At 38.3% G+C, this 25,664-nt stretch overlaps 1 protein-coding gene across 2 annotated transcripts in view; it reads left to right on the forward strand.

Annotated features, from left to right (window-relative positions):
- The first annotated feature begins 4,879 nt into the window (after nucleotides 1–4,879).
- The window catches only part of LOC123758234 (hemocyte protein-glutamine gamma-glutamyltransferase), a 30,241-nt gene continuing 9,456 nt past the window's right edge, over nucleotides 4,880–25,664 (forward strand). The window contains exons 1-10 of one of the 2 annotated variants that reach the window (XM_045742359.2): nucleotides 4,880–5,045; nucleotides 7,708–7,854; nucleotides 15,391–15,597; nucleotides 16,802–16,932; nucleotides 17,574–17,715; nucleotides 18,296–18,360; nucleotides 20,157–20,318; nucleotides 21,684–21,858; nucleotides 23,069–23,183; nucleotides 25,481–25,632. In XM_045742359.2, the coding sequence (XP_045598315.1) occupies nucleotides 7,716–7,854; nucleotides 15,391–15,597; nucleotides 16,802–16,932; nucleotides 17,574–17,715; nucleotides 18,296–18,360; nucleotides 20,157–20,318; nucleotides 21,684–21,858; nucleotides 23,069–23,183; nucleotides 25,481–25,632 (1,288 nt within the window). In that variant the 5' untranslated portion in view covers nucleotides 4,880–5,045; nucleotides 7,708–7,715. Of the gene's footprint in view, nucleotides 5,067–7,707; nucleotides 7,855–15,390; nucleotides 15,598–16,801; nucleotides 16,933–17,573; nucleotides 17,716–18,295; nucleotides 18,361–20,156; nucleotides 20,319–21,683; nucleotides 21,859–23,068; nucleotides 23,184–25,480; nucleotides 25,633–25,664 lie in introns of both variants that reach the window. The other variant, XM_069322573.1, reaches the window with a different exon arrangement.

The following is a 25,664-nucleotide window of genomic DNA, read 5'->3' on the forward strand; positions in this document are numbered from 1 at the left end:
TATATATATATATATATATACCGTGTTCTGCACCCCGTAGCCTAGTTAGGTCAGATCGAAACTATGAAACGGATCACGGCATTCTAGTTAGGTACCATTGAAACTACGAAAGTCATCACGACATTCTAGTTACGTACTGTCGTAAAACATAACACTCTTGTCAGGCACCAATTCAAATAATAACGCACAAATATTGTCAATTGTCAAATAATGCCAGCGCTGACTGGTGAACTCCGGGACCTGTATAACTAACCATCCTGTAAGGTGGGGATCTTTAGCATCACGTAGCTAGCTTTCGACACTATGTACTCCCCTTTATATAATCTAGGCTCGCTTTTTAAATGCAGATGTACCTAAATGTGTTAATAAAGAAATAATCGTTGGTATCCCAAAGCTTCGTTGATGGTAACGTCATGACATCGTATGATGTCAGAGAACATTATACATTTAATCTATGTCTGCATATGTGATCAAATGATCTGTATCACCGAATTATAAATATGCTACAGTAATAATAGCAAGGCGACTGTAGATTAGGGTGGTGAGGAATACATCTATGCACTGGTAATTCAAAAAAAATAACTAGCCTAGCTGCGATGCAACATAGTCAAGAATTGTCATTTTAATCTAGAACCACCGACACAGCTCGGTACTCACACCTGAACCAGCGTCGTAATCACCCCCTTCAGAAACTGCAATGTTTACCTACATTATGTGTCGTCATATGTAAGTCAAAATGATCCCAATTATGATACATAAGCAAAAACCAGCTTTATTATCATAGAACACCTTACCAACACTCCCACTATTACCCCCCCAATAACATTACAATCGCTGTCACCATTAACAACAATACGAATTATTATAATAAATAAATAAATTTTTATTCAGGTAAGGTACATATATACAAGGTAAGATACAAAAATTGATGGATTTATAGATAGAGCTAATACATACAATGCCTAAAGCCACTATTACGCAAAGCGTTTCGGGCAGGAAGATATTCCCCTATTATAATACTAAATTCCCCTATCCCCCTAGTATTATAATATTCCCCTATTATAATACTAGTATTATAATACTAAAGAGTATTATCTTGTACTCCGTCCAGCCAACCGACATCAACCACGTGTTCGAAGCTGTAGGATGCGATAGGACATATCCGGATGACTGACACGAGCATATTACTTAATAAGGTTTTATCTGCGATCCTTAGGTGACCTCTTTGGCCCGCACCTGTTCGTGTTTTTTGAGCTTCTGCGATAACAAATGACGTCGTAATCCATTAAATAAATACAGCTCAATCGTGACAGCTGGGGGAACAATTGATTGTTTTTCACAGAAGGGATAGCCTAATTTAGTGCAGTTTTTAGATAGCTATTTTGTCTCGGGGGATTTGCATTTTTGATTAGCAGTAGATGGAATAAATGTATGTTGTTTATAGCACAAAACTGAGAAAAGATAGAAGTAGTAGTTGCCTAATAGTTTATATAGATCAAAAAACAATTAATGCCGCACGACCTTAAATTAGCCAGTAATAGAATTGTTTTAATCAATTAAGCAGTTCATTGCTACTGAATTGAAAAAAACACTATTTTGCGCTCTGACAGTGTTATGAGATAAGAAATTTACGCACGACGCCATAACCATTTCCTGCAGATAAAAATTTGAAAACTGAGCGTCTACATCTCCTGCAGCAGATATATATATATATATATATATATATATATATATATATATATATATATATATATATATATATATATATAAAATATATAAATACATATTATATATATATATTTATGTATATATATATATATATATATATATATATATATATATATATATAATGTTCCTCTTGGAGGGAATGCCATCGACGAGGTCCTTGGTAAGAAGATCACTGACCTGAAGAGGATGAACGAGAGGATTGAAGACATCGATGCTCATGATGCACTTTACCTCATCACCAGATGCTTGTCCCTCCCCAGGCTGACCTACTTGCTAAGATGTTCGCCATCTTTCAACAATATTAAATTAGAAGAGTACGACAGCTTGCTGAAATCAATGCTAGAAAAAACCCTCAACCTTTCTCTCAGCGACTCACAGTGGAAACAGGCCTCCCTTCCTGTTAGACTCGGGGGCCTCGGCGTGCGCACAGTAACACAAATTGATGTACCAGCGTTCCTGTCCTCTTCAGTGGCGTCTAACAACTTGGTGAAGGAAATCCTACCTGAGCACCTAGTTCAACGGGCAGGGATACATGATCCCAGCTTCACAGACTGCACAACCAACTGGATCTCTCTCGCAGGACCAGCACCCCAACCACCGCCTTCTGAAGCCCATAAGCAATCCAGCTGGGGTCGCCCCATTGCCGACCAAGATGTGGCGACTTTGCTAGAAGCTGCGACACCACATGACACTGCCCGACTTAGAGCTGTAGCAGCTCCCCATGCAGGTGACTTCCTATTGGCAACCCCAATGTCAGCAACCGGCACCAGTCTCACACCGCAGGCCATCCGAATTGCCGTGGCTCTCCGCCTCGCTGCCCCAATCCACACCGAATACATGTGTATTTGCGCGAGGCAGAGGCCGACAGGTACGGACGGCATGGCCTTCTCTGCCAAAGGACAGGAGGATGGCATGCAAGACACGGCGAGGTTAACGACATTATTAAGAGAAGCCTTATCACAGCCGGTTGTCCAGCAGAGAGAGAGCCCCGTTACCTAATGTCCCGCAACTCTGATGAGCCTGTCGGTCGCTCAGACGGAATCACGGTGAACCCCTGGAAGAATGGTAGACAGTTGGTGTGGGACTACACTTGCGTTTCAACTTTAGCCAACACCTATGTTGACTTCAGTGCTACACAAGCAGGAAGTGCTGCCAATCACCGGCAAGCAGCCAAGTCACATAAATAAAGAGACCTTGAGCACCACTACAATTTTGTCCCCATTGCCTCAGAGACACTTGGTGCATGGGGTAAAAGTGCTGCTAGTTTTTTGAAGCAGCTGGGATCCAAGCTAATTGAAACTACTAGAGACCCTAGAGCTGCCAGTTTTTTTTCTTTCAGCGCCTTAGTGTGGCGATCTAGAGAAGAAATGCTCACTGCATCCATGGTTCCTGCCCGCCATCTGAGGAGCTGAAGGAGCTGTACAACTTGTGACAAGTAGCCTTGTACCCTGCATGTAACCAATGTTGCAACCCTTTTTGTGTAATAAAATTTTCAAATAAAGTTAGATATATATATATAGACACATTCCAAAAGAATAGGGGTGGTAGGAGAAGAAAATATCAGTGTTCAGTGAGGATCCGCAAGGTCTTCTCTGAGTACTCTTTATTTTCTTCGCCGAGGCTATGGGTCCCTACACTTGCACCAGAGGTGGTACCCCTTTTAGGTTTAAATATATATATATATATATATATATATATATATATATATATATATATATATATATATATATATATATATATATATATGTAAATGAAAACTCACACCCCAGAAGTGACAGGAACCCATACTGTCAGGAGCACTTTGCAACTGGCGTACAGGGCACCTAATCATGTTCGTTGATTAGCACTTGAGCTAAGATTCGCACTTAAGGATTAGGTGCCCTGTACGCCAGTTGCAAAGTGCTCCTGACAGTATGGGTTCGAGTCACTTCTGGGGTGTGAGTTTTCAGTTGCATGTATGCCTGGGGACCATTCAGGCTTGTTCGCATATATATAGATATATATATATATATATATATATATATATATATATATATATATATATATATATATATATATATATAGCCTCGGAGAAGAAAATAAAGAGTACTCAGAGAAGACCTTGTGGATCCTCACTGAACACTTTGATATTTTCTTCTCCTTCCACCCCTATTCATTTGTATATATATATATATATATATATATATATATATATATATATATATATATATATATATATATATATATATATATATATATATATATATATATTACTGGAACAGAAGACAAAATAAAACATTACTGTTATCAAATCAGTTATTGATTTATATGCTCAAGTTTGGAAAGTTTACTGTATCATTCGCAAACTGAAAAAAAATAGCTGCGAGGTGTTCATTTTGGCAGGATAGGCCAATCACGCCAGATATCTGCCCTCCATTACCATCCATACATGGCAAACTCGGAAATATATATACTCACAATCCGAGAATAGAGAGGCTTCGTTATGAGTGAATTTTTTAAATGATTGTGACTAAAGTCAACTGTAGGCTGTGAAAGTGTTTTTGATTAGTTGTGTTTATATTTTTACCTACAGTTTTCTGTCGCTTGGAGCCCCAAGTATTTCCCCACTGTCAGTTGAAGGTCACAGAGTACAGTCGTTATGGTCATTCAGTGACAGTAATAAATCAGAAAGTTGTCATAACTGAACATTATCGTTAGTGGAAAAATACCTGCACTGACCGTATGTAAAATTCATGGATATCAGATCAGACATACGATAAAAACTAATACAAAATATAATTAATAAATGACTGCATTTTACTCACCGGTAAGTTATCAGTTCTCCACTGTATTAGAGAATATTAGAACATCCGCTTGTGAAGATGAACTTTAATATATCAGCGAACCGAATGGTCCCTTCTGGAGTGAATACAGAAAGATAGTATCACGTAAATATATATATATATTTTACATGATAAAAAGTTGTTCATAAATAAAATAACCTTTTAATAGTGGAATTTTAAACCAGATTAAATAGTGGAAATTTAACCAGATGGTTAAATCTGCAATTACGACAGGCGAGGCTAAGGTCAAATCGGCGATAGATTGTAGATTATAAATGCATGTATCGTTAAGATATCTTTGCCGAGGCTAGATAACGTCAGGATGAGTTAAGTTAGGTAGTTTGAACACAACAATAAGCAGCAATTGGCGACCGGCTTGCGTAGGGAATTACGTTTATCTGGCCATATATGGCTCGGTATATATATATTAACTTCCGGCGAGCAGGTGCGCCAGTGTGTGTCCGAGCTTCAGTCTGGTGTCTTGGCTGCTCTCTGGTGAGTATAACCCCGTCTGCTGTACGTATTCTATTGTCTGTGTATCACGTTTCTCTGTGTATATACATTCAGAGTTTACCTTAGTCCTTAGTAACTCTTAGTGACAGAGTTACAGCCCCGCTCCCTGTGCCAGGTAAGTTACGGGTTCACCATAGCACGTGCTACTTGGAACTTTTTGTTCCGAGTAGTTGAACCTAAACCTTAGTCCTGGATTAAAGTAAACTTGGTGGTTGGTCAGTAATCTATTGTGGTGGACTTGATAACCGTCCTGCGTTGCTAGACCTTAGGCTCGACACCCAGCCAAACTATCTTATGTCTGTAGGTAACGACATGTGATGGGACGATTAATCGCTATTGAGAAGCGAGAATTTTTCAGTAATCGGAATCAATACAAATATATAATGATATCAGTCTTAAAACTATTCTTTAATATTTATTAACAAAATTAATTGTTTTCGTCTCTGGTAATAATTAAAAAAAAAATTAAATTACGATCATTAACAGTCAAATATTATACTCATAAAAAAGAAACAGAATTCCAGCAGAAACAGGAGAGATGCTTATGTTTTTACATTAAAATTTAAGATTCTTTGGTGTTACAATCAATGTTTTTCTTATTCACTTTACTCGCATTTTGTAGGTTCAAGATTACTGTTTCGGTATAAACCAAAAGATATTTTGTAGATTTAAGGATTACGTGTTGAGTAATCCATAATTTACAAGAATTACAAGTTAAGAACAAAATACCTTTTCCTAACTACTTGGCGACATTCAGTAAATGAGATTCATTAGTTCATTATATTCAGACATTGTTGAAACAATGTAAATCATGTTCAAATATTATTTCATTTTGAGTGCATAGTGGATTGGAAACTTTTCTACAAAGTTTTGCAGTATCGTGTGATGGCTTGTAACCAGGTGACTCACTTAGTAGGCCTACTTAGGCCGTGTTCCTTGTATCTAATTGGTCAGTTAAAAAGATTTAATTTGGAAAAATAATTATTAGTAATAGATGCTGCGCGTCTGAAATTTGGACAAGCCTTCATTTCCTAAATCTTAAGACAGGCAGAAAATTGTCAGAATTTGTATTAATCTAAAAAAAAATACTGTTGACTTTAGTATCATGTTAAACTTATATCTTAGCCTAATACTTGACATATATATATATATATATATATATATATATATATATATATATATATATATATATATATATATATATATATATATATATATATATATATATATATATATATAATAAAATGCATCTCTTGAGAGCTATAGCCTCTTGAAATAATAAGTTTTACGCATTCTTTTTTCCGGGAACATTTTAAGGATTTACTCTAACCAGCTGTACTGAATATTTCTTCATGACAACATATACAATATAGCCTCGTAATGCTGCCATTTAGTTCTCAAAACGTTCAGATTCTCAATTTTATGCATCAGTTCAGAGCAGTAATTCCCACACTTCATGGCGTCATTTCCGGCAAAAATTCCACGCTTTTTGTGTTCTAAGTCAGCATTTGACTCATAGCAACTCGCCCTCAGGCGGGGTGTTCATTCCTCAGATGTTCATTCTATCTAGCGGCCGATCTCAAGAAATGCTTTCATCAATTAGTAGTATTACTGTTGTGCATATTTAGGTGTAGGTTTGGTTAGGCGTTTAGGTTCTGTTGGCAATTATTTGTATTTGAAGTACGTGGGTGAAGCATTTCTAGCAACCCGTCCTAAAACCAAGTCCATTCCATCCAGCGGTCGACCCCAAAGACGCATTCTTCAGTTTTAACATGCTGTTCATTCAAAACAGAATTTTCTCAAATATAAATTACTATTAATATATATTAGCATATTGTGCATATTTAGGCACTGGTTAGGTTAGGTGTTTAGGTTCTGTTGCCGATTATTTGTATTTGTAGTACGTGGGTGAAGCATTTACAGCGTTGTGGTCCGAACAAATGTCGTCAGCGAAGCACTTGTTCCAGAAGTGTTCGGACGTCATCAGTTGAGTTGTGTGTGTAAACCGCTTTTAATTCATAAACAAAGGGTTTGGGGATTGGATTAACAAGCTTGGAGCTTTGTATGCGAAGACGAGATGCACAAACAGCGGGATGCTTATAGCCCACTTGACCATGTTCGAAACTATGACTTGAAACGTGCTTCGTTTGCTTTGATTTGGGGAATCAAATATTCGTAAAATATCGTAAAAAAAGAGACCTTGTCTAAACCCGTAATAGATAATATTGTTTCATATATAAGAAAATTCGCTTATACTGTATTTAATATTCATCCTGTCAGTTGATTTTCTGCTGTACAAGTCTCTCATTAAAAGCATTCATAAATCTGTGTATCTATGTATTTACGTATGTAGCTTAGCCTAATATTTTAAAAGCACTACGATCACCTTCTGTGGTTGTTCAATAAATCTCTGAACTGTATTACAAATCTTTTACCCTGTCCATGGAGGACAGAAGAAAATGTATATATGTTAGTTAGCATTGTAAATGTGTGGCCACGTCTGTGGTAGAAAATAATAATAATAAACAAAAATCCAAGTCAGTATTTTACTTTATAGCTTGGGCTGGAGGGCAGTTTGGTGGTCTTATGCCCGTAATTTCGTGGCTTATGCTCTTACTTCAGATAACTAACTATCTCTTTTTAGTTTCAGACATGTCTACCTTAACCCGTATAGAGAACTTCTTAGATAACCTCGCTGACCGGTTTCGAAGAGAATTTGAGGAGAATCGCAGGGATGAAAAGATTCTAGAGGACGAGATCGAGGCTACCCATGCTGAGACCAGTGAAACAAGTAAGTCACTTAGTGCGTTGGAATGTGATCCATGATTGGACACTGTTTTACACACTATTCTGAAAGCTGATCCATGATTGGATATTCGATTTATACAGGATTGGTCCAGGATCAACTCATGTCACCTTTGAACATTTGTCGACTGTTCCCAGTTAACAATGGAGAGTTGTCTCCGACCTTATTTGATCTCTTTAAAGTTTTGGAAGGAGTAGAATAATTAGGTTTTCGAGAGAGAGGAAGCATTTGCTGTTGTGTTTGGGAAGGTGATTATCCGGAGGCGAGGAGTAAGGAGACTCATCCAGGTATTGTATATATATATATATATATATATATATATATATATATATATATATATATATATATATATATATATATATATATATATATATATATATATATATATATATATATATATATATATATATATAACCAGTAGAGGACTAACCACAAAGTGAAGAAACCTGTTCATGTTGCATTTGAACATGAAAACTCGGGTGTTCTTCCAGAGTAGTAGAGAGAGAGAGAGAGAGAGGAGATAGTGGGTAAGGACGAAGTCAGTACAATTAAGAAGATCAACAAAGGAGCCAAGCTTGGAGTGTGTATGGGTGAACAGGTGCAGCGAAAGTGGGGAGAGGGGGTGGGAGAGCATGAGTGGGGGTTTTAGACATTCACACAGAATGGAACTCGAAGCATTGGATATAATTTGAAGAAGTTTATATTCAAGAAAGATCTGGGTAAATACTGGTTTGGAAATACGATTGTTGAGTTATAGAATAAATTACATAATTTTTCTTGACACTGTTGTTAATGACATAGGGAAATGTTCGAATGAAGCATCGTTAGTCAAATTTTGGACAACAATTGAGTGATATATAGGTGACATGTTAGCTAGAAAAGGAATTTGGAATGAATGTTTATTTGAGCAAATGGTATCACCTGCTGGATGGGAGTATTGCAAATATAATGTACTAACTCGGGCATAGTCTATAGTAAATTTGACGTACTAGAGATGGAGTATATTTGTATAAAGCAGAATTGGAAGCATGATCAGGGTCAATGGAGTTTTTTTCAATATATTAGAAGTTTAAGCTGCTACATAAAGTGGTCTTGGTAAGTGCTAGGTTGGGAAAAGTTATAACCAATTAACCGAGCTAGGATTGTAGATAAATAATGGGGTGAAAATATGAAAACATTAAGGATTTATTAGATGTAATCATTTACAAAAGAGCTAAATGATGTACTACACAAATATCATATCTATCTGAAATAAAATAGAAGACTTAAATGCACATAAAAAGTACATGATATTGTAATCACAAAAATTGTATGAATTCTGAAAGCAGGGAACTATTAGCAGAATATTAAATAAGGGGTAACGATTGCTTCACACTAATAGATAAATTAGAAAAGGTGGGGGAGTAGCCATGGTCCAGATTCACGAAGCAGTTACGCAAACACTTACGAACGTGTACATCTTTCCTCAATCTTTCACGGCTTTGGTTATATTTACTAAACAGTTTACAAGCATGAAAACTTCCCAATCAACTATGGTAGTTGTTATAAACAGCCTCCTGGTGCTTCGGAGCTCATTAACTGTTTAATAATTGTAAACAATGCCGCCAAAGATTGAGAAAAGATGGACAGATTCGTAAGTGTTTGCGTAACTGCTTCGTGAATCTGGTCCCATGTTTGTCAGAGTATAATTAACATAGTGTCAGCATGAAATTAAATCAAGAGGCATATTCAGAGGCAGTTAGGATTTAACTGAATGAAGATAACGATAGGCTAATAATAGGCGTTATAGATAAGCCAACAAACCTGGACAAAATAGAAAGTAGGCATAATAGGTGATTTAAATTTAACTAAATTAACTGGACAAATAAGCATGCAAATATTAGAAATACTGAGGCAAGAGTTTTTAACTGTAAATACAGTCTGCTTTCTCCAAAAGTATATTAGAACAACCCTAGGAAAATAATATTTTATATTTATATTAAATAATATAATCTAAACAGAGACACTAATAATATGGAAATATGGAGTAGAAGAGGGGTAAATGAATAAAAAAAAGGGGTGAGCATAGCAGGGTGGGAAGGGAAGGGAGGAAACTATCAGGGGGAAAGCGCCAAGCCATTACGACTACATAGCCCTGGGAAGGGGTCAGGATAGGAATTTGGGATGGGACTTAGGGAAAGAATGTTGCCCAACCAGAGATGAAATAATTATTTTATTATTAACATCTATACTGACAAAATTAATTGCAATTTTGCCTAATGTGAGGATTTCGATTAAGTCTTATTAAAGTAAGGATAATGCTGGTATTCACTGTCACGCAGGACAGAGGGTCATACACAAGACAATAGGTCTAAACTGTAGGCGGAAGCACATATATATCATGGTTACAATCAATGTTTTAATGTATGGAAATGTGAAGACAACTTTCTATTGTGCACTGCCACACAAGGGCAGGGATGGGTTCATAAGTGATGCAGCTTAGAAGTAATATAGATCAAAATTGTTCTTCATTCTTTAAAATGGACAAGCAAATTTTGGATAAATTGTTAGGATGTCATCCAGAACACCTGAGTCAATGAAATAGTTACACAGTTGGTGGTACAAGAGGCCAGGAGGTCTTAAAAGTCCTTTACGGTTTCACATTCAACAATATAGTGTTCTAGTGAGTGCACTAAAGTGCACTCACTAGAACACTATATTGTTCTGAGTGATAAACCTGAGTGAGGTTTATCACAGAGTTTGCAATCTGAGTATTCTGGTAGTGGCTCAGCCTCACTAACCTGCCAGATGTGTCTATAGCCAAGGCGAACTACCACAATGACTACATCACATTGCCTGGTCCGGTTACTGTGCTGACCATACAAACATGTCATAATACACCTATTATTACAAAACTTGTCATAACTTTTAATACTGCAGCTTTCAGGTCTCTGGGCATTTCTTAGTTCTTCTAAATCTGAATTAATTTCTTTAATTTGTATGTTTCTAATAACTACATTAGATAGTCCAAAGTCATAATCAATGTTTTCTTTCCTGCAAGCCTCATTGGCCAATCGATCTACAAAGTCATGTTTTCCAAACTCCAACATGGGATGGGATCCACACAAATTTTATACAAGAGTTATTATCATTGGCAAAAATTCCATTCCATTTAATATTACAAGCTACTTCAGACATACATTGTGATGGGTTATTTAAGGACTGCAGAGCACTTTTAGAGTCACAGAATATCACTCCACCACCATTGAGCTTAAGGTATTCAATGGCTAGATAAATGCCCAATAGCTCGGTCTGTGTCGTGCTTGCCCAGTTGTTCAATCTCTGTGTACTAGACATGATCATTTCATTCCTTTTATATACTGCACATGCACAACCTGTTCTACCAGTGCCTAACTGCACAGAGCCATCAGTAAAGGCATAGGATTCAGTCGGTTTGAGAATTTGAAGATGACTGTCAATAGCTTCTAATTTTATACATCTCAAAATTTCAGTGTTTTACATTTGTTTTACACTGATGGGGGTATAATGTAAAGAGACCTGCACATCTTACCAAGGGGAAATATAGTGAACAGTTTTATCAGGATTAAGAGACACATTCAGTTTCAGAAGATTATAGACACAACCTATAATCCTATAACAGGCACAACCCAACTGAGCCATACACTGTAAGGAGCTTTTTGCAGCGGATTGAAGGAACAGTCAGAATTGTTTAGAATGGGTCTCAATTTAATTTGAATAAAGCTGGGGGGGATCATTATTTTTCAAAATTTTGGCGCAAAACATAGTACTAAGTAGAACTATTCTTTCGCAAATGGAAGGTAATTTTAGTTGCTTTCTCAAATTTACAATTCTGACAGTTCTAGGACAACCCAGGATGATGCGCATGGCATCATTCTGTACTACATCTAGGCCTTGTAATTGTTTAGGAGAAAAATTAAGAAGATGCAAGGCATAATAATCAACAACAGATCGTATAAAGGCAATATAAAAACTACGAGCATATTTAATGTTAATGCCAAATCCTTTGCCCACAAGAGTTTTGAGAGGTTTAAGACGCTCAACAAATTTTTTGCCCAGGTTGCTGATGAGATTTGTATCATTAACCTCGACTCCAAGATATTTATAAGACTCACAAGTCTCCACGGGCACTCAATTAATAGTATAGTTAACATGAAAAGAATGGGGAACAAGAACCCTTGTTTTACCAACAGAGATTATGAGGCCACATTCTACTACTTGGAGAATGCATTAAGTAACACTTGTAGCCTTGGTTTACTGTGTGCCATAATATAAATATCATCATATCATCAGCATAACATATAACAGTTTCAGTAGACTGTACAGGTATGTCATGGATAAATTTGTGCATAAGTATATTGAAGAGCATAGGGCTTAGTATAATCAATTAGATGAAATAAGAAGGTGGAATGTGAGAGGTGTAGGGTGGTGATGCCTCAGGGGACACCTCCAGCATCCGGCAACATAATCACTACGGGAAGCCCCTGCAACCTCCGCCCTCAATGTTCAACACCTGTATCACACTAAATATCTGGCTTACGCACGCGCGTGAGCGCACACACACACACCATCCTGTGTGATGAGGATTTTTATCGTCACGTAGCTAGATTTTTGACACGCTGTACTCCCCTTCATATACTCTAGGTTAGCTGCACAAATGCAGATGTATCTAAATGTGTTAATGAAATAATAAAATATTTTTTTTTAGCTTGAATCTATGGCCTCTAATTCTTGTAAATGCATGTTTCAAGAATTCCTCTGTTAAATTTGTCGATTTCTTTGACTATTTTGTATGTAGTGATCATATCACTTCTTTTTTGCATCTTTCTTCCAACTTGCCCATATTTAATACCTTTAGCCTCCCTTCGTTAGTCTTGCTTTCTGTCTCGAAAGTCATTTAGTTGCAAATTTTAGTTGCATCTTTTCCAGTTCATTGGTGTGATTGTTGAGATATGGCCACCATACAACTTCTGTATATTCCAATTTTAGCCCCACTAAAGTCGTGACCAATTTATTTCATATTTATATGTCGATGTATTTAAAAGCTATTCTAAAGTTAGAAAGCCTAACAGAGACTCCTCATACAATGTTCTTGATGTGGTCATCTGGCGACAGTTTACTATTCAGAACCACGCCTAGATCTTTTGATATCAAAGTTCTTTAAAGCATTGCACACAGAAATAACAGTAACGTGATGTATTAAATGCGTGATGCGTAATGATGTAAGGGCGAAGAGGGAGAACAGCCTATTGACATAGCTCGAGTGCATGGGGGAAGTTGTGTAAAACCCTGATTTGTGTCTCAGAGAGGCTGCAGGATCCAGTAACTTCAGTAGAACTTCGGTTTCAACTCTTTTTTTGACCATGTCATAGCTCAGTCGATTAAGGCAGCGTCTGGGATGCTCTTGGATGCAGGTTCGAATCCTCGTCACGGCCCTTGTGGATTTGTTCTTTATAGCATTTTCACATAATTTGTAGGTTATGTGTGACTTGTTTCTCCTATTCCAGATTCCTTATAGTGGCATTTATTCACATTGAATTTCAGCTGCCAAGTGGTACTCCCATACACTTATTTTGTCCAGGTCTTCTTGAAGGGCATGATAATCATCTAAGTTTCTTGTCTTCTCTAGTAGCTTGGCATCATTAGCAAATATGTTCATATAAATCTGTATTCCTTGTGGTAGGTTGTTCATATAGACAGTGATTATTACTGGTGCTGGAATTGAACTCTGCCAATTGAAATTGAAATTGTAACATTTAACATTTAAAAAATATTAACATGTAACATTTAACAAATCTCAAGTAACATTCCTCCAGTCTCACACTTTCCCTCTGATAACCGCTGTCTTTTTTTTATGTTTGATTTTTTTCTTTTTGCCTGAAGGCCACCAATAACCCTAGTGGCCTTGACGAGGACAGGAACCCGGCGGCTTGTCGAAGGCCCCCCTCCCCCATTTGCCTTGATGAAATTCATCCATATTAGCTGTATGTTCCAGTTTCCAAAATAATCTCTTATGTGGGACTCTGTCAGAAGCTTTTTTTTTTAAGTCCAAATAAATACAGTCAACTTAACCATCTCTTTGTCAAATCGGTGGCTCTACCATATAAACTAAGAGATAGGTATCTTATCTACCTATCTGCTAAGATTCCCTGAACATAAAGTTGCCTGGAAAATCAGTTGAGTGGAATGCTGAGCTCAGATGCGCAGCAATCAAAGGGAAGCTCCTTCTAGGTCAACTGCTGTTTCTACCTACCTCTCTGAGTATTTTTACCACCTCGTCTGGAAACACCTCTATGCACTAAAACTCGTATTGTGTCTGGTACTCTGAAAATCTCATACACACTTTGGAACTGTTCGTTTAGTGTTATTACGCATTTCCTTTCCTTCTCTGTGTGCAGGCGATGAGTCACAATAACGTGGCTGAAGAATGTTGACCAGACCACACACTAGAAGGTGAAGGGACGACGACGTTTCGGTCCGTCCTGGACCATTCTCAAGTCAATTTCTTCTCTGTGAATCTGTTTCCCCCATTTTCAATCTCTAGATTTTGTCCTGTACCTACGAATGACTTTATAGAACTGACCTGGTTCTGTTTTACTTCTGTCTGGTATTCTTTCCTCAAAAAATTTCCTCCTGCCCCTCTTCTCTCTGCCTTGTAGTTATCTCTTGCTTGTTTGTATTACTGTTACGTTTACTTGAAACGTTTGTTTAAGTGACAATAATAATAAGTTTTGCTCACAAGAATGTGTGTACAAAGAACTGCCCGAAACGCTTTGCATAATAGTGGCTTTAGGCATTGTATGTATTAGCTCTATCTATAAATCCATCAGTCTTTGTAAAATCTCTTGTATGTATGTACCTTACCTAAATAAACATTTATTTATTTATTTATAACATACGACGAATTGACAATGGTCGGGGCAGGCGTTATACTTACTAATGAAGCCTACGCGAAGCATTTTTCATGTGGACAAAAATACTTAAAACTAAAAAACTAATTTTACTTAAAAATTTAAACTTAAAATCAATTTAAACTTAAAACATAAACTTAAAAAATATAAACTTAAAACTTGTGTAGTTTAAAACAATATAAAATTAAAGTATAGAAAAAGAAATAAAAACACAATTATTACATGGTGATTGGTAGAGCAGAAATTGCAATAGAACAACAGACAGGACTTTTCACAGAATAAACCGTAGGAATACAATATTTTTAATACAATTATACACGACAGATATCAGCAGCATTACAGGGTTTACTAAGTAATGTTCCATAATAGCAAAACAGTTTGACATTTAGGAAATAAAGAAAAGTATACAGAGTTGAAGTTATTTTGTTAATTTGCTTCCATCAACATTACCTCCTTCTTGTCCTTCCAATGTCCGTTATTGACCTTATTTGGGTTTTCTGAGTATTTTGTAAGTAGTGATCATGTCTTTTCTGCAAATCCCTAACATGGTGGATAGTGAAAAGCGAGTATACAACCCCCTCTTGACCCGCAGATGCCGTCAAACAGGTGAAGATAGTGTCCGTGGACTTCCAGGCCCAGCTCAACGCTGAGAAGCATCACTGTGACAAGTACAAGCTGGTGAGCATCAAGGAAGGCACCCCCATCATCCGCAGGAGCGGCTCCTTCTCCATCGTCGTCGAGTTCAACCAAGATATCGACCTTAAGAAGCAGCACCAGCTTACTCTCTACTTCTCTTTCGGTAAGTCCGCAGTGCAGGCGTTAGTGGGTCACCATAATAATAGTATATTATTACATAATTACATATTACATAATACCCACAATAGCCTTCAGACCAAGCAACAAGTATATTTAAATCCCGAACGTAGTCCAAGACTGGCTGAAGTAGGCTCTCTTAAGTGTCTACGCCAATGTACATAGGCTTTCCATGCTATCTTTATCAACATACATTTTTTTTACTCTGTATTATACATATATTTTACAAAATGCATTATTTGACCAAAATTTTTGTAATACGAAATGTACTATATTACACGTTATGTAATAACAGTTTTCATGTCACTCTTGTCAGTAAGGAATATTAACCCAACTTGTTATGAGATAGAAAATGAAACATGACGTCGCGCAGTTGTCAATATATCCTGAAATATATCAAAATATTCTCAAATCACAATTTAATTCGATTTGTCGTGGGAATGAAGCCTTTGTAAATGCAAACGCTAGGCTAGCATCGCTGCCCCCGAAGGTCAGACTACTGACGTAGGCCGCAACGAACAGCGGGATGTTGGAGGTTGCTACCCACAAGCAATTTACCTATTTATATCAGATACCTATTTACTGCTGGGTGAACAGGGGCCATTAGATATAGGGAAACATGCCTAACCATTTTTATCCCGCCTGTGAATCGAACCCGGGATCCCTCCCCCCATTGTGCGGTGAGAACGTAGCCGTATCGACTCAATGAAGACGTAAAGGAATGTTTTATTTTTATATATATTTTTTAGTTGGGTAGTTGAGCAGGTGTGAAGATATATCATTTATCACCAGTGCTGTAAAGTGCCGCCAGACAGCATCCTTTCCCGTGACGCTGCTCAGTCACAGGAATATCCTTCCCAAATGTTATAATAATAATACTAATAGTGTATTCATGTAAAGGTACATACGAGTTACATGTAGTTAGTTAAATGAGTTACAAGCACAATGTTGGATTTGTCGATAGATCGTAGCATATACTAGGCCTAGAGCCACTAATATTCACAGCGCTTCCGGCAACACTTATCTTTATCTTCATGTAACTTTCAACATCCCGTGAAATGCCTCCCACCCTAAAGCTGCCCTCAGTTTCGCCGTAAAATCCCTCTTGTCCCTATTAATGCCTTGAGCTCCTGTGTGAAATCCTCCTGTGGGAAGCAGCTCCCAGCGCCATCTATTGCTCGTGTCTGCAGGTGCTGGCCCCAACGCCCAGGCGGGGACTCTGGTCGTTCTTGTGGTGACGGGGAAGAAGCTGTTCGACAAGCACCATGAGAACTGGGACGTCCGTCTGGAAAAACAGGCAGGAACCAAGGCCACCTTACAGGTAAGGAAGATTCAACGTTTCAATAGTAATAGAATGGATGTTCCAACTGTGTGTGTGAAAGCCTTTATATATATGGTTAAATGATTTGATTTTCCGTATATGAATGATCGCTGATGGGGAATGATGTTTATATAATTCCTTCCTTCTGATGTTTTCCCTCCCTTCGGGGGGCCAGATTCACGAAGCAGTGATGCAAGTACTTACGAACGTGTACATCTTTCCTCAATCTTTGACGGCTTTGGTTACAATTATTTAACCGTTTACAAACAGCGAAAACCTCCCAATCAACTGTTTGTTATTATTATAAACAGCCTCCTGGTGCTTCGAAGCTCATTAACTGTTTAATAATTGTAAACAAAGCCGCCAAAGATAGAGAAAAGATGTACAGGTTCGTAAGTGCTTGCGTAACTGCTTCGTAAATCTGCGTATAATAATAATAATAATAATAATAATAATAATAATAATAATAATTTATTTAGGAATGTACATACATAGTTGCAGCATTACAGTGCAAACATTCCGTTAGATTTAAAGATACAGGTAGTACATACAATACCTAAAGCCACTAGTACGCATAGCGTTTCGTATCGTTTCATATCTGTGTCATCCTTATGATTGACACCTCCTGGGCTGTCCTACAGATCCAAGTGTCGTCTGAGGCTCCTGTAGGAGTATGGACGTGCGCGATGGAGGTCAAACCCAAGGACGACCCCGACCCCTCCCACAGACACCTCCTCCGCCTCGACACTCTGCTCTACGTCCTCTTCAACCCTTGGAACGAAAGTAAGCTGTCTGTCAATCTGTTGAATCAATCAATTCTTATGTCACGTTGATCGACGGAAGGACTTGTATCGTTATACTGTTATCAAGAATGTTTGTCTTTTGTGTTAAAAATGTGTTAAAAACGCATATATATATATATATATATATATATATATATATATATATATATATATATATATATATATATATATATATATATATATATATATATATATATATATATATAAAGAATACAGTATTGATGTCATTGAGTCTTCTCGACATATAGGTCGCGTTTTTTACGGTATGGGAGCCAACTTTAGAAATCATTTAACATGTTATTGAATCATCAACTAACATGCAATTTAGTTATCAAGGACCAGGCTGTTCAGTTATCATCTACTATGGTATGTAATCATCAATTATCATGTTATTTAGTCACCACCAACAATGCAGTTCAGTCATCAACACCAATACTATTGAGTCATCAACTACCGATTGATTGATTGATTAACATTTAAGCCACCCGAGAGGTGGCACGGGCATGAATATCCCCCCGTAAGATCAACTACCCTACTAATTTTTGTCTGATTTTTGGCAGATGACAGCACTTACATGGAAGACAAGGAGAAGCTAGAGGAATATATCTTGGCTGATGTTGGCAAGGTAACTAATTACTCTTCTTCTCACTTAAGACAATTTAATGTCACCTCTATGTCTCATTAAGAGTAATTACCTCACAGTGACTACTGGGAGAGAGAGAGAGAGAGAGAGAGAGAGAGAGAGAGAGAGAGAGAGAGAGAGAGAGAGAGAGAGAGAGAGAGAGAGAGAGAGAGAGAGAGAGAGAGAGAGGAGGGAGAGAGAGAGAGAGAGAGAGAGAGAGAGAGAGAGAGAGAGAGAGAGAGAGAGAGAGAGAGAGAGAGAGAGAGAGAGAGAGAGAGAGAGAGGAGGGAGAGAGAGAGAGAGAGAGAGAGAGAGAGAGAGAGAGAGAGAGAGAGAGAGAGAGAGAGAGAGAGAGAGAGAGAGAGAGAGAGAGAGAGTGTGTGAGGTCTGGCACTTTATGCAACCCCCCCCCCCCCCCCCCCCCCCCGCCTGCAAGCTCCTGTTGCACGTCTTGCCTTTGGCAATTAAAACAAAAATTATTCTGACGTTCGAGTTCTTTGTCGAATCTGGCTTCAAAGTTGGGGCATGTAATGTCATGGGAAGTTAGGAAAGATGTCCAAGTTGATGATGTACTTGACAGAGTAAATTACTTATCTTTTTTTATATTCTGGTGTTTTATTTTTTAAGTTTTTTTTTTTTTGTCCTTTCCATGCAGCGCAGTGGGCTTCGTGCTGGATTTGTGAACCATGGGGTCCCGGGTTAGATCCCCGTAAACGTTTAGGCACGTTTCCTTTCTGTTCCCCCTTAGTAGTAAATGGGTACCCGGGAGTTAAGCGAGTGTTGTGGGTTGCACTCTGGGGGGGATGGGGGGACGTAGTAGCTGGCCTAGGGAGGGAAGGGGGCATCCTCGACAAGCCCAACAGGCTTCCTGTCCCCGGCCTCAGGATGAGGTGAACTATATTCATAGTTACTTAATATCTATTGTTTCGTGTACTGGTTCCCATAACCTGTGATAGGATCATCTTAGCCTTAGGGCGCCTGACAGCTGGGTGGACAGCGCTTCGGATTTGTAGTCCTGAGGTTCCGGGTTCGATCCCCGGTGGAGGCAAAAATGGGCAAAATGTTTCTTTCACCCTGCCCCCCCCCCCCCCTGTTATCTAGCAGTAAAAGAGGTACCTGGGAGTTAGACAGCTGCTACGGGCTGCTTCCTGGGGGGTGGAGGCCTGGTCGAGGACCGGGCCGCGGGGACACTAAGCCTCGAAATCATCTCAAGATAGCCGCCCTGGAGCCTAGCTGTCAGCAGGTCCGTCATCTTAACCCTCTAGGCTCAGTAGGTTCATCATCTTGACTCTATTTCCATCCTCTTAGCTCTATATAATCTCAGTTGAGGCATCTTCTTAGCTCTATCAGTAGAGCCATTACCTAAACTTCATCAGACTCACTTCACGTCGGCTCCAGTAACCTCACCCGACTTGGAATAACTTCCCCAGACTTGGAATAACTTCACCAGACTTGGAATAACTTCACCAGACTTGGAATAACTTCACCAGACTTGGAATAACTTCACCAGACTTAGACTAACCTCACCAGACTTGGAATAACTTCACCAGACCTAGACTAACCTCACCAAACTTGGAATAACTTCACCAGACTTGGAATAACTTCACCAGACCTAGACTAACCTCACCAAACTTGGAATAACTTCACCAGACTTGGAACAACTTCACCGGACTTGGAACAACTTCCCCAGACTTGGAACAACTTCACCAGACTTGGAATAACTTCACCAGACTTGAAATAACTTCCCCAGACTTGGAACAACTTCACCAGACTTAGACTAACCTCACCATCTCCTCCAGATCTGGCAGGGAAGCTACCCTACAGCCAAGGGGCGGCTGTGGGTCTTCGGCCAGTTCGACGACGTGGTTCTTCCCGCCTGTGTCCTGCTGCTGGAGAGGTCGGGCCTGAGACCCGAGGCCAGAGGTGACCCTATCCGTGTCTCCAGGGCCATCTCCAGGATAGTGAGTACTAGTGAATCTTATTTTTTTAACCTTATACTAGTGAACCTTTGCTCCAGAATAGTGAGTACTTGTTGTGGGTTTGTCTCTGTGTATTAAGGGGTAACAAAGTGATAAGTCAAGCAGCGTGGTACTCACCTATTTGTACTCACCTATTTGTGCTTGCGGGGGTTGAGCTTTGGCTGTTTGGTCCCGCCTCTCAACTGTCAATCAACTGGTGTACAGATTCCTGAGCCTACTGGGCTCTATCATATCTACATTTAAAACTGTGTATGGAGTCAGCCTCCACCACATCACTGCCTAATGCATTCCATCCGTTAACTACTCTGACACTGAAAAAGTTCCTTCTAACGTCTCTGTGGCTCATGTGGGTACTCAGTTTCCACCTGTGTCCCCTTGTTCGTGTCCCACCAGTGTTGAATAGTTTATCCTTGTTTACCCGGTCGATTCCTCTGAGGATTTTGTAGGTTGTGATCATGTCTCCCCTTACTCTTCTGTCTTCCAGTGTCGTAAGGTGCATTTCCCGCAGCCTTTCCTCATAACTCATGCTTCTTAGTTCTGGGACTAGTCTAGTGGCATACCTTTGGACTTTTTCCAGCTTCGTCTTGTGCTTGACAAGGTACGGGCTCCATGCTGGGGCCGCATACTCCAGGATTGGTCTTACATATGTGGTGTACAAGATTCTGAATGATTCCTTACACAGGTTCCTGAACGCTGTTCTGATGTTAGCCAGCCTCGCATATGCCGCAGACGTTATTCTCTTTATGTGGGCTTCAGGAGACAGGTTTGGTGTGATATCAACTCCTAGATGTGGTGTGTGTGTGTGTGCTATATTCATTCAGGCCATTAAAGTAGCCTGCTCTGAGCACTCTAATTTTTTCAAAGTAAACGTGTCGGCCACTCGGGACACTCGATGAAGAGCAACCCGTTCTCGCACTTCCTCTAAGTCAATATTGACTTATTAAATAAGTGCATATGTGACATACTAATTGATTGTAAATATTTTAGTTTACCTTGAAAAGCTTCATAGAAAACACCGACCTTACCTAACTTTCTTAGTATGTTAAGATAAGCATCTTATTGCTTCGTAATTACAATTATTACTTAACCTATTATAGGTATAGGTTAAGTAATAATTGTAATTATGAAGCAATAAGATGTTTATCTTAACATACTAAGAAGGTTAGGTAAGGTCGGTGTTTTCTATGAAGCTTTTCAAGGTAAACTAAAATATTCACAATAAATTAGTATGTCACATATACACGTATTTAATAAGTCAATATTGACTATAAGAAAGTGCGAGAACGGGTTGTTATTTTTTTGTTGTGAATTGTTCAATAAATGTGTTTGATGTTTACCTTTTAACAGGTAAACAGCAACGATGACAAGGGCGTAGTTGTGGGCAGGTGGGACGGGACTTATGACGACGGAACATCGCCCAGTGGTTGGACGGGTTCCATCAAGATCCTAGAGGAGTACGTGCGCAAGAACAAACCCGTCAAGTATGGACAGTGTTGGGTCTTTGCCGGGGTTGTCAACACTGGTAAGGGAGCATTATAATAATGTTTACGTACCTAGGGACCATTGTTGTAATGTATACGTATATAGGGACCATTCTTGTAATGTTTACTTATTGTGCCTTTATCATATACCACTTATTTAGGGACCATTGTTGTAATGTTTACGTACTTAGGGACCATGATTATAATGTTTATTTGCTTACGGAGCATTGCTGTAATGTTTATATGCATAGGGATGGTCCGTCTAATTACCACAAGCTACCACAAGCTTCACAAAGCTTCCTGGCAATACGTTAGTAATGAATAAATATGATATGTTAGGTTAGGTTGACCTAACCTAACCTAACCGACGCTTGGATCGTCGACTTGATTTGGCGTCTTTATTTTTTGTCTAATTTCTTTATAAAAAGATACTTTTTCAGATTAAAATTATGGTTTTTTTCGTGGTGTACATTCAGCACCAACATTATAATGAGTAAATATATCATATTTATTCATTACTAACGTATTGCCAGGAAGCTTGTGGTAGCTTGTAGTAATTAGACAGACCGCATAGGGGTGACTAAGGATAGTCTGGCTGTGTGTGTGTCACACCGTTGGTCTGACTATTCACATGGTAACCACCTGATTTACCAACCATTTACGCAACCACTTACGAAGCCTGTATATCTTTCCTCAATTATGGCGGCTTGTTGAGATTTAGTAAAAGAGTTTATGAGCTCTGAAGCACCGCGTGGTTGTCTATAACAACAATAGTCTTGAGCTGTGATGTTTTGAAATTCGTAAACTGTTGAATAAAAGTAAACTTAACCATCATAATTGAGGAAAGATGTAGGGGTTTCGTAAGTGGTTGCCGATATGCTTGTTCAATCCTGGGGCCAGATTCACAAAGCAGTTACGCAAGAACTTACGAACCTGTACATCTTTTCTCAATCTTTTGCGGCTTTGTTTACAATTATTAAACAGTTAAATGGGCTCTGAAGCACCAGGAGGCTGTTTATAACAATAACAACAGCTGATTGGCAAATTTTTATGCTTATAAACCGTATAATAAATGTAACCAAAGCCCTCAAAGACCGACGAAAGATGTACACTTTCGTAAGTACTTGCGTAACTGCTTCGGGAATCGACCCCTATTGACTGATAACCTTGCGTGTTGAAATCCTGATGTTCCTCCACTTGTCTCTAATGATTGACAACATGTTGACGTGTGTGTGTGTGTGTGTATGACAGTGTGCCGAGCCTTAGGCCTGCCTGCGCGAGTGGTGACCAACCTCAACTCAGCCCACGACACCAACGTCTCCCTCACCATCGACGAGTACTTTGACACCGAAGGCAATGAGATCAAGTAAGTCTGAAAGTGATTACGTCTAAAAAATAATTAAGCTGGAGAAAGCTAAGGGCGATTGAATATATGATAATCAACTTTGTACCTTAATTATAAAAATAGGAGTTATATATAAGTTTAAATTATATAAGCACTTACATATATATATATATATATATATATATATATATATATATATATATATATATATATATATATATATATATATATATATATATATATGTCGTACCTAGTAGCCAGAACTCACTTCTGAGCCTACTATGCAAGGCCCAATTTGCCTAATAAGCCAAGTTTTCATGAATTAATTGTTTTTCGACTACCTAACCTACCTAACCTAACCTAACCTAACTTTTTCGGCTACCTAACCAAACCTAACCTATAAAGATAGGTTAGGTTAGGTTAGGTAGGGGTGGTTAGGTTCGGTCATATATCTACGTTAATTTTAACTCCAATAAAAAAAAATTGACCTCATACATAATGAAATGGGTAGCTTTATCATTTCATAAGAAAAAAATTAGAAAAAAAATATTAATTCAGGAAAACTTGGCTTATTAGGCAAATCGGGCCTTGAATAGTAGGCCAAAAAGTGAGTTCTGGCTGCTAGGTACGACATATATATATATATATATATATATATATATATATATATATATATATATATATATATATATATATATATATATATATATATATATATGTCGTACCTAGTAGCCAGAACGCACTTGTCAGCCTACTATGCAAGGCCCGATTTGCCTAATAAGCCAAGTTTTCCTGAAATAATATATTTTCTCAAATTGTTTTCTTATGAAATGATAAAGCTACCGATTTCATTATGTATGAGGTCAATTTTTTTTTATTGGAGTTAAAATTAACGTAGATATATGACCGAACCTAACCAACCCTACCTAACCTAACCTATCTTTATAGGTTAGGTTAGGTTAAGTACCCGAAAAAGTTAGGTTAGGTTAGGTTAGGTAGGTTAGGTAGTCGAAAAACAATTAATTCATGAAAACTTGGGTTATTAGGCAAATCGGGCCTTGCGTAGTAGGCTGACAAGTGCGTTCTGGCTACTAGGTACGACATATATATATATATATATATATATATATATATATATATATATATATATATATATATATATATATATATATATATATATATATATATATATATATATATATATATATATATATAACTGAAAACTCACACCCCAGAAGTGACTCGAACCCATACTCCCAGGAGCAACGCAACTGGTATGTACAAGACGCCTTAATCCACTTGACCATCACGACCGGACATAATGAGGTGATAGCCGAGGCTATTTGAACCACCCCACCGCCGGCACTCGGATAGTAATCTTGGGCATAGCATTTTACCAAATCACCTCATTCTTTGGGGCACACGTGAGGAACACAAATGCGAACAAGCCTGAATGGTCCCCAGGACAATATGCAACTGAAAACTCACACCCCAGAAGTGACTCGAACCCATACTCCCAGGAGCAACGCAACTGGTATGTACAAGACGCCTTAATCCACTTGACCATCACGACCGGACATAATGAGGTGATAGCCGAGGCTATTTGAACCACCCCACCGCCGGCACTCGGATAGTAATCTTGGGCATAGCATTTTACCAAATCACCTCATTCTTTGGGGCACACGTGAGGAACACAAATGCGAACAAGCCTGAATGGTCCCCAGGACAATATGCAACTGAAAACTCACACCCCAGAAGTGACTCGAACCCATACTCCCAGGAGCAACACAACTGGTATGTACAAGACGCCTTAATCCACTTGACCATCACGACCGGACATAATGAGGTGATAGCCGAGGCTATTTGAACCACCCCACCGCCGGCACTCGGATAGTAATCTTGGGCATAGCATTTTACCAAATCACCTCATTCTCGAGTCACTTCTGGGGTGTGAGTTTTCAGTTGCATATTGTCCTGGGGACCATTCAGGCTTGTTCGCATATATATATATATATATGTATGCCCTAATTTCTGTATACTGTAATAAGTTTTAAAAAATAAACCTTTCTTTCTATATATATATATATATATATATATATATATATATATATATATATATATATATATATATATATATATATATATATATATATATAGATAGATATATATATATATATATATATATATATATATATATATATATATATATATATATATATATATATATAGATAGATATATATATATATATATATATATATATATATATATATATATATATATATACAGTCATAGTCTTACCTCTCGGACCCCCACACAGGTACCGGTCGGATATTATCAACCCGGGTGGCTTGAACGACTCTATTTGGAACTTCCACGTTTGGAATGACGTGTGGATGGCCCGTCCAGACCTTCCTGACGGCTATGGCGGCTGGCAGGCCATCGACGCCACCCCACAGGAGACGAGTGACGGTGAGTACAGTACCCACAGGAGACGGGTGACG

This window comes from Procambarus clarkii, chromosome 11, assembly GCF_040958095.1.
Source record: "Procambarus clarkii isolate CNS0578487 chromosome 11, FALCON_Pclarkii_2.0, whole genome shotgun sequence".
Lineage (NCBI taxonomy): Eukaryota > Metazoa > Arthropoda > Malacostraca > Decapoda > Cambaridae > Procambarus > Procambarus clarkii.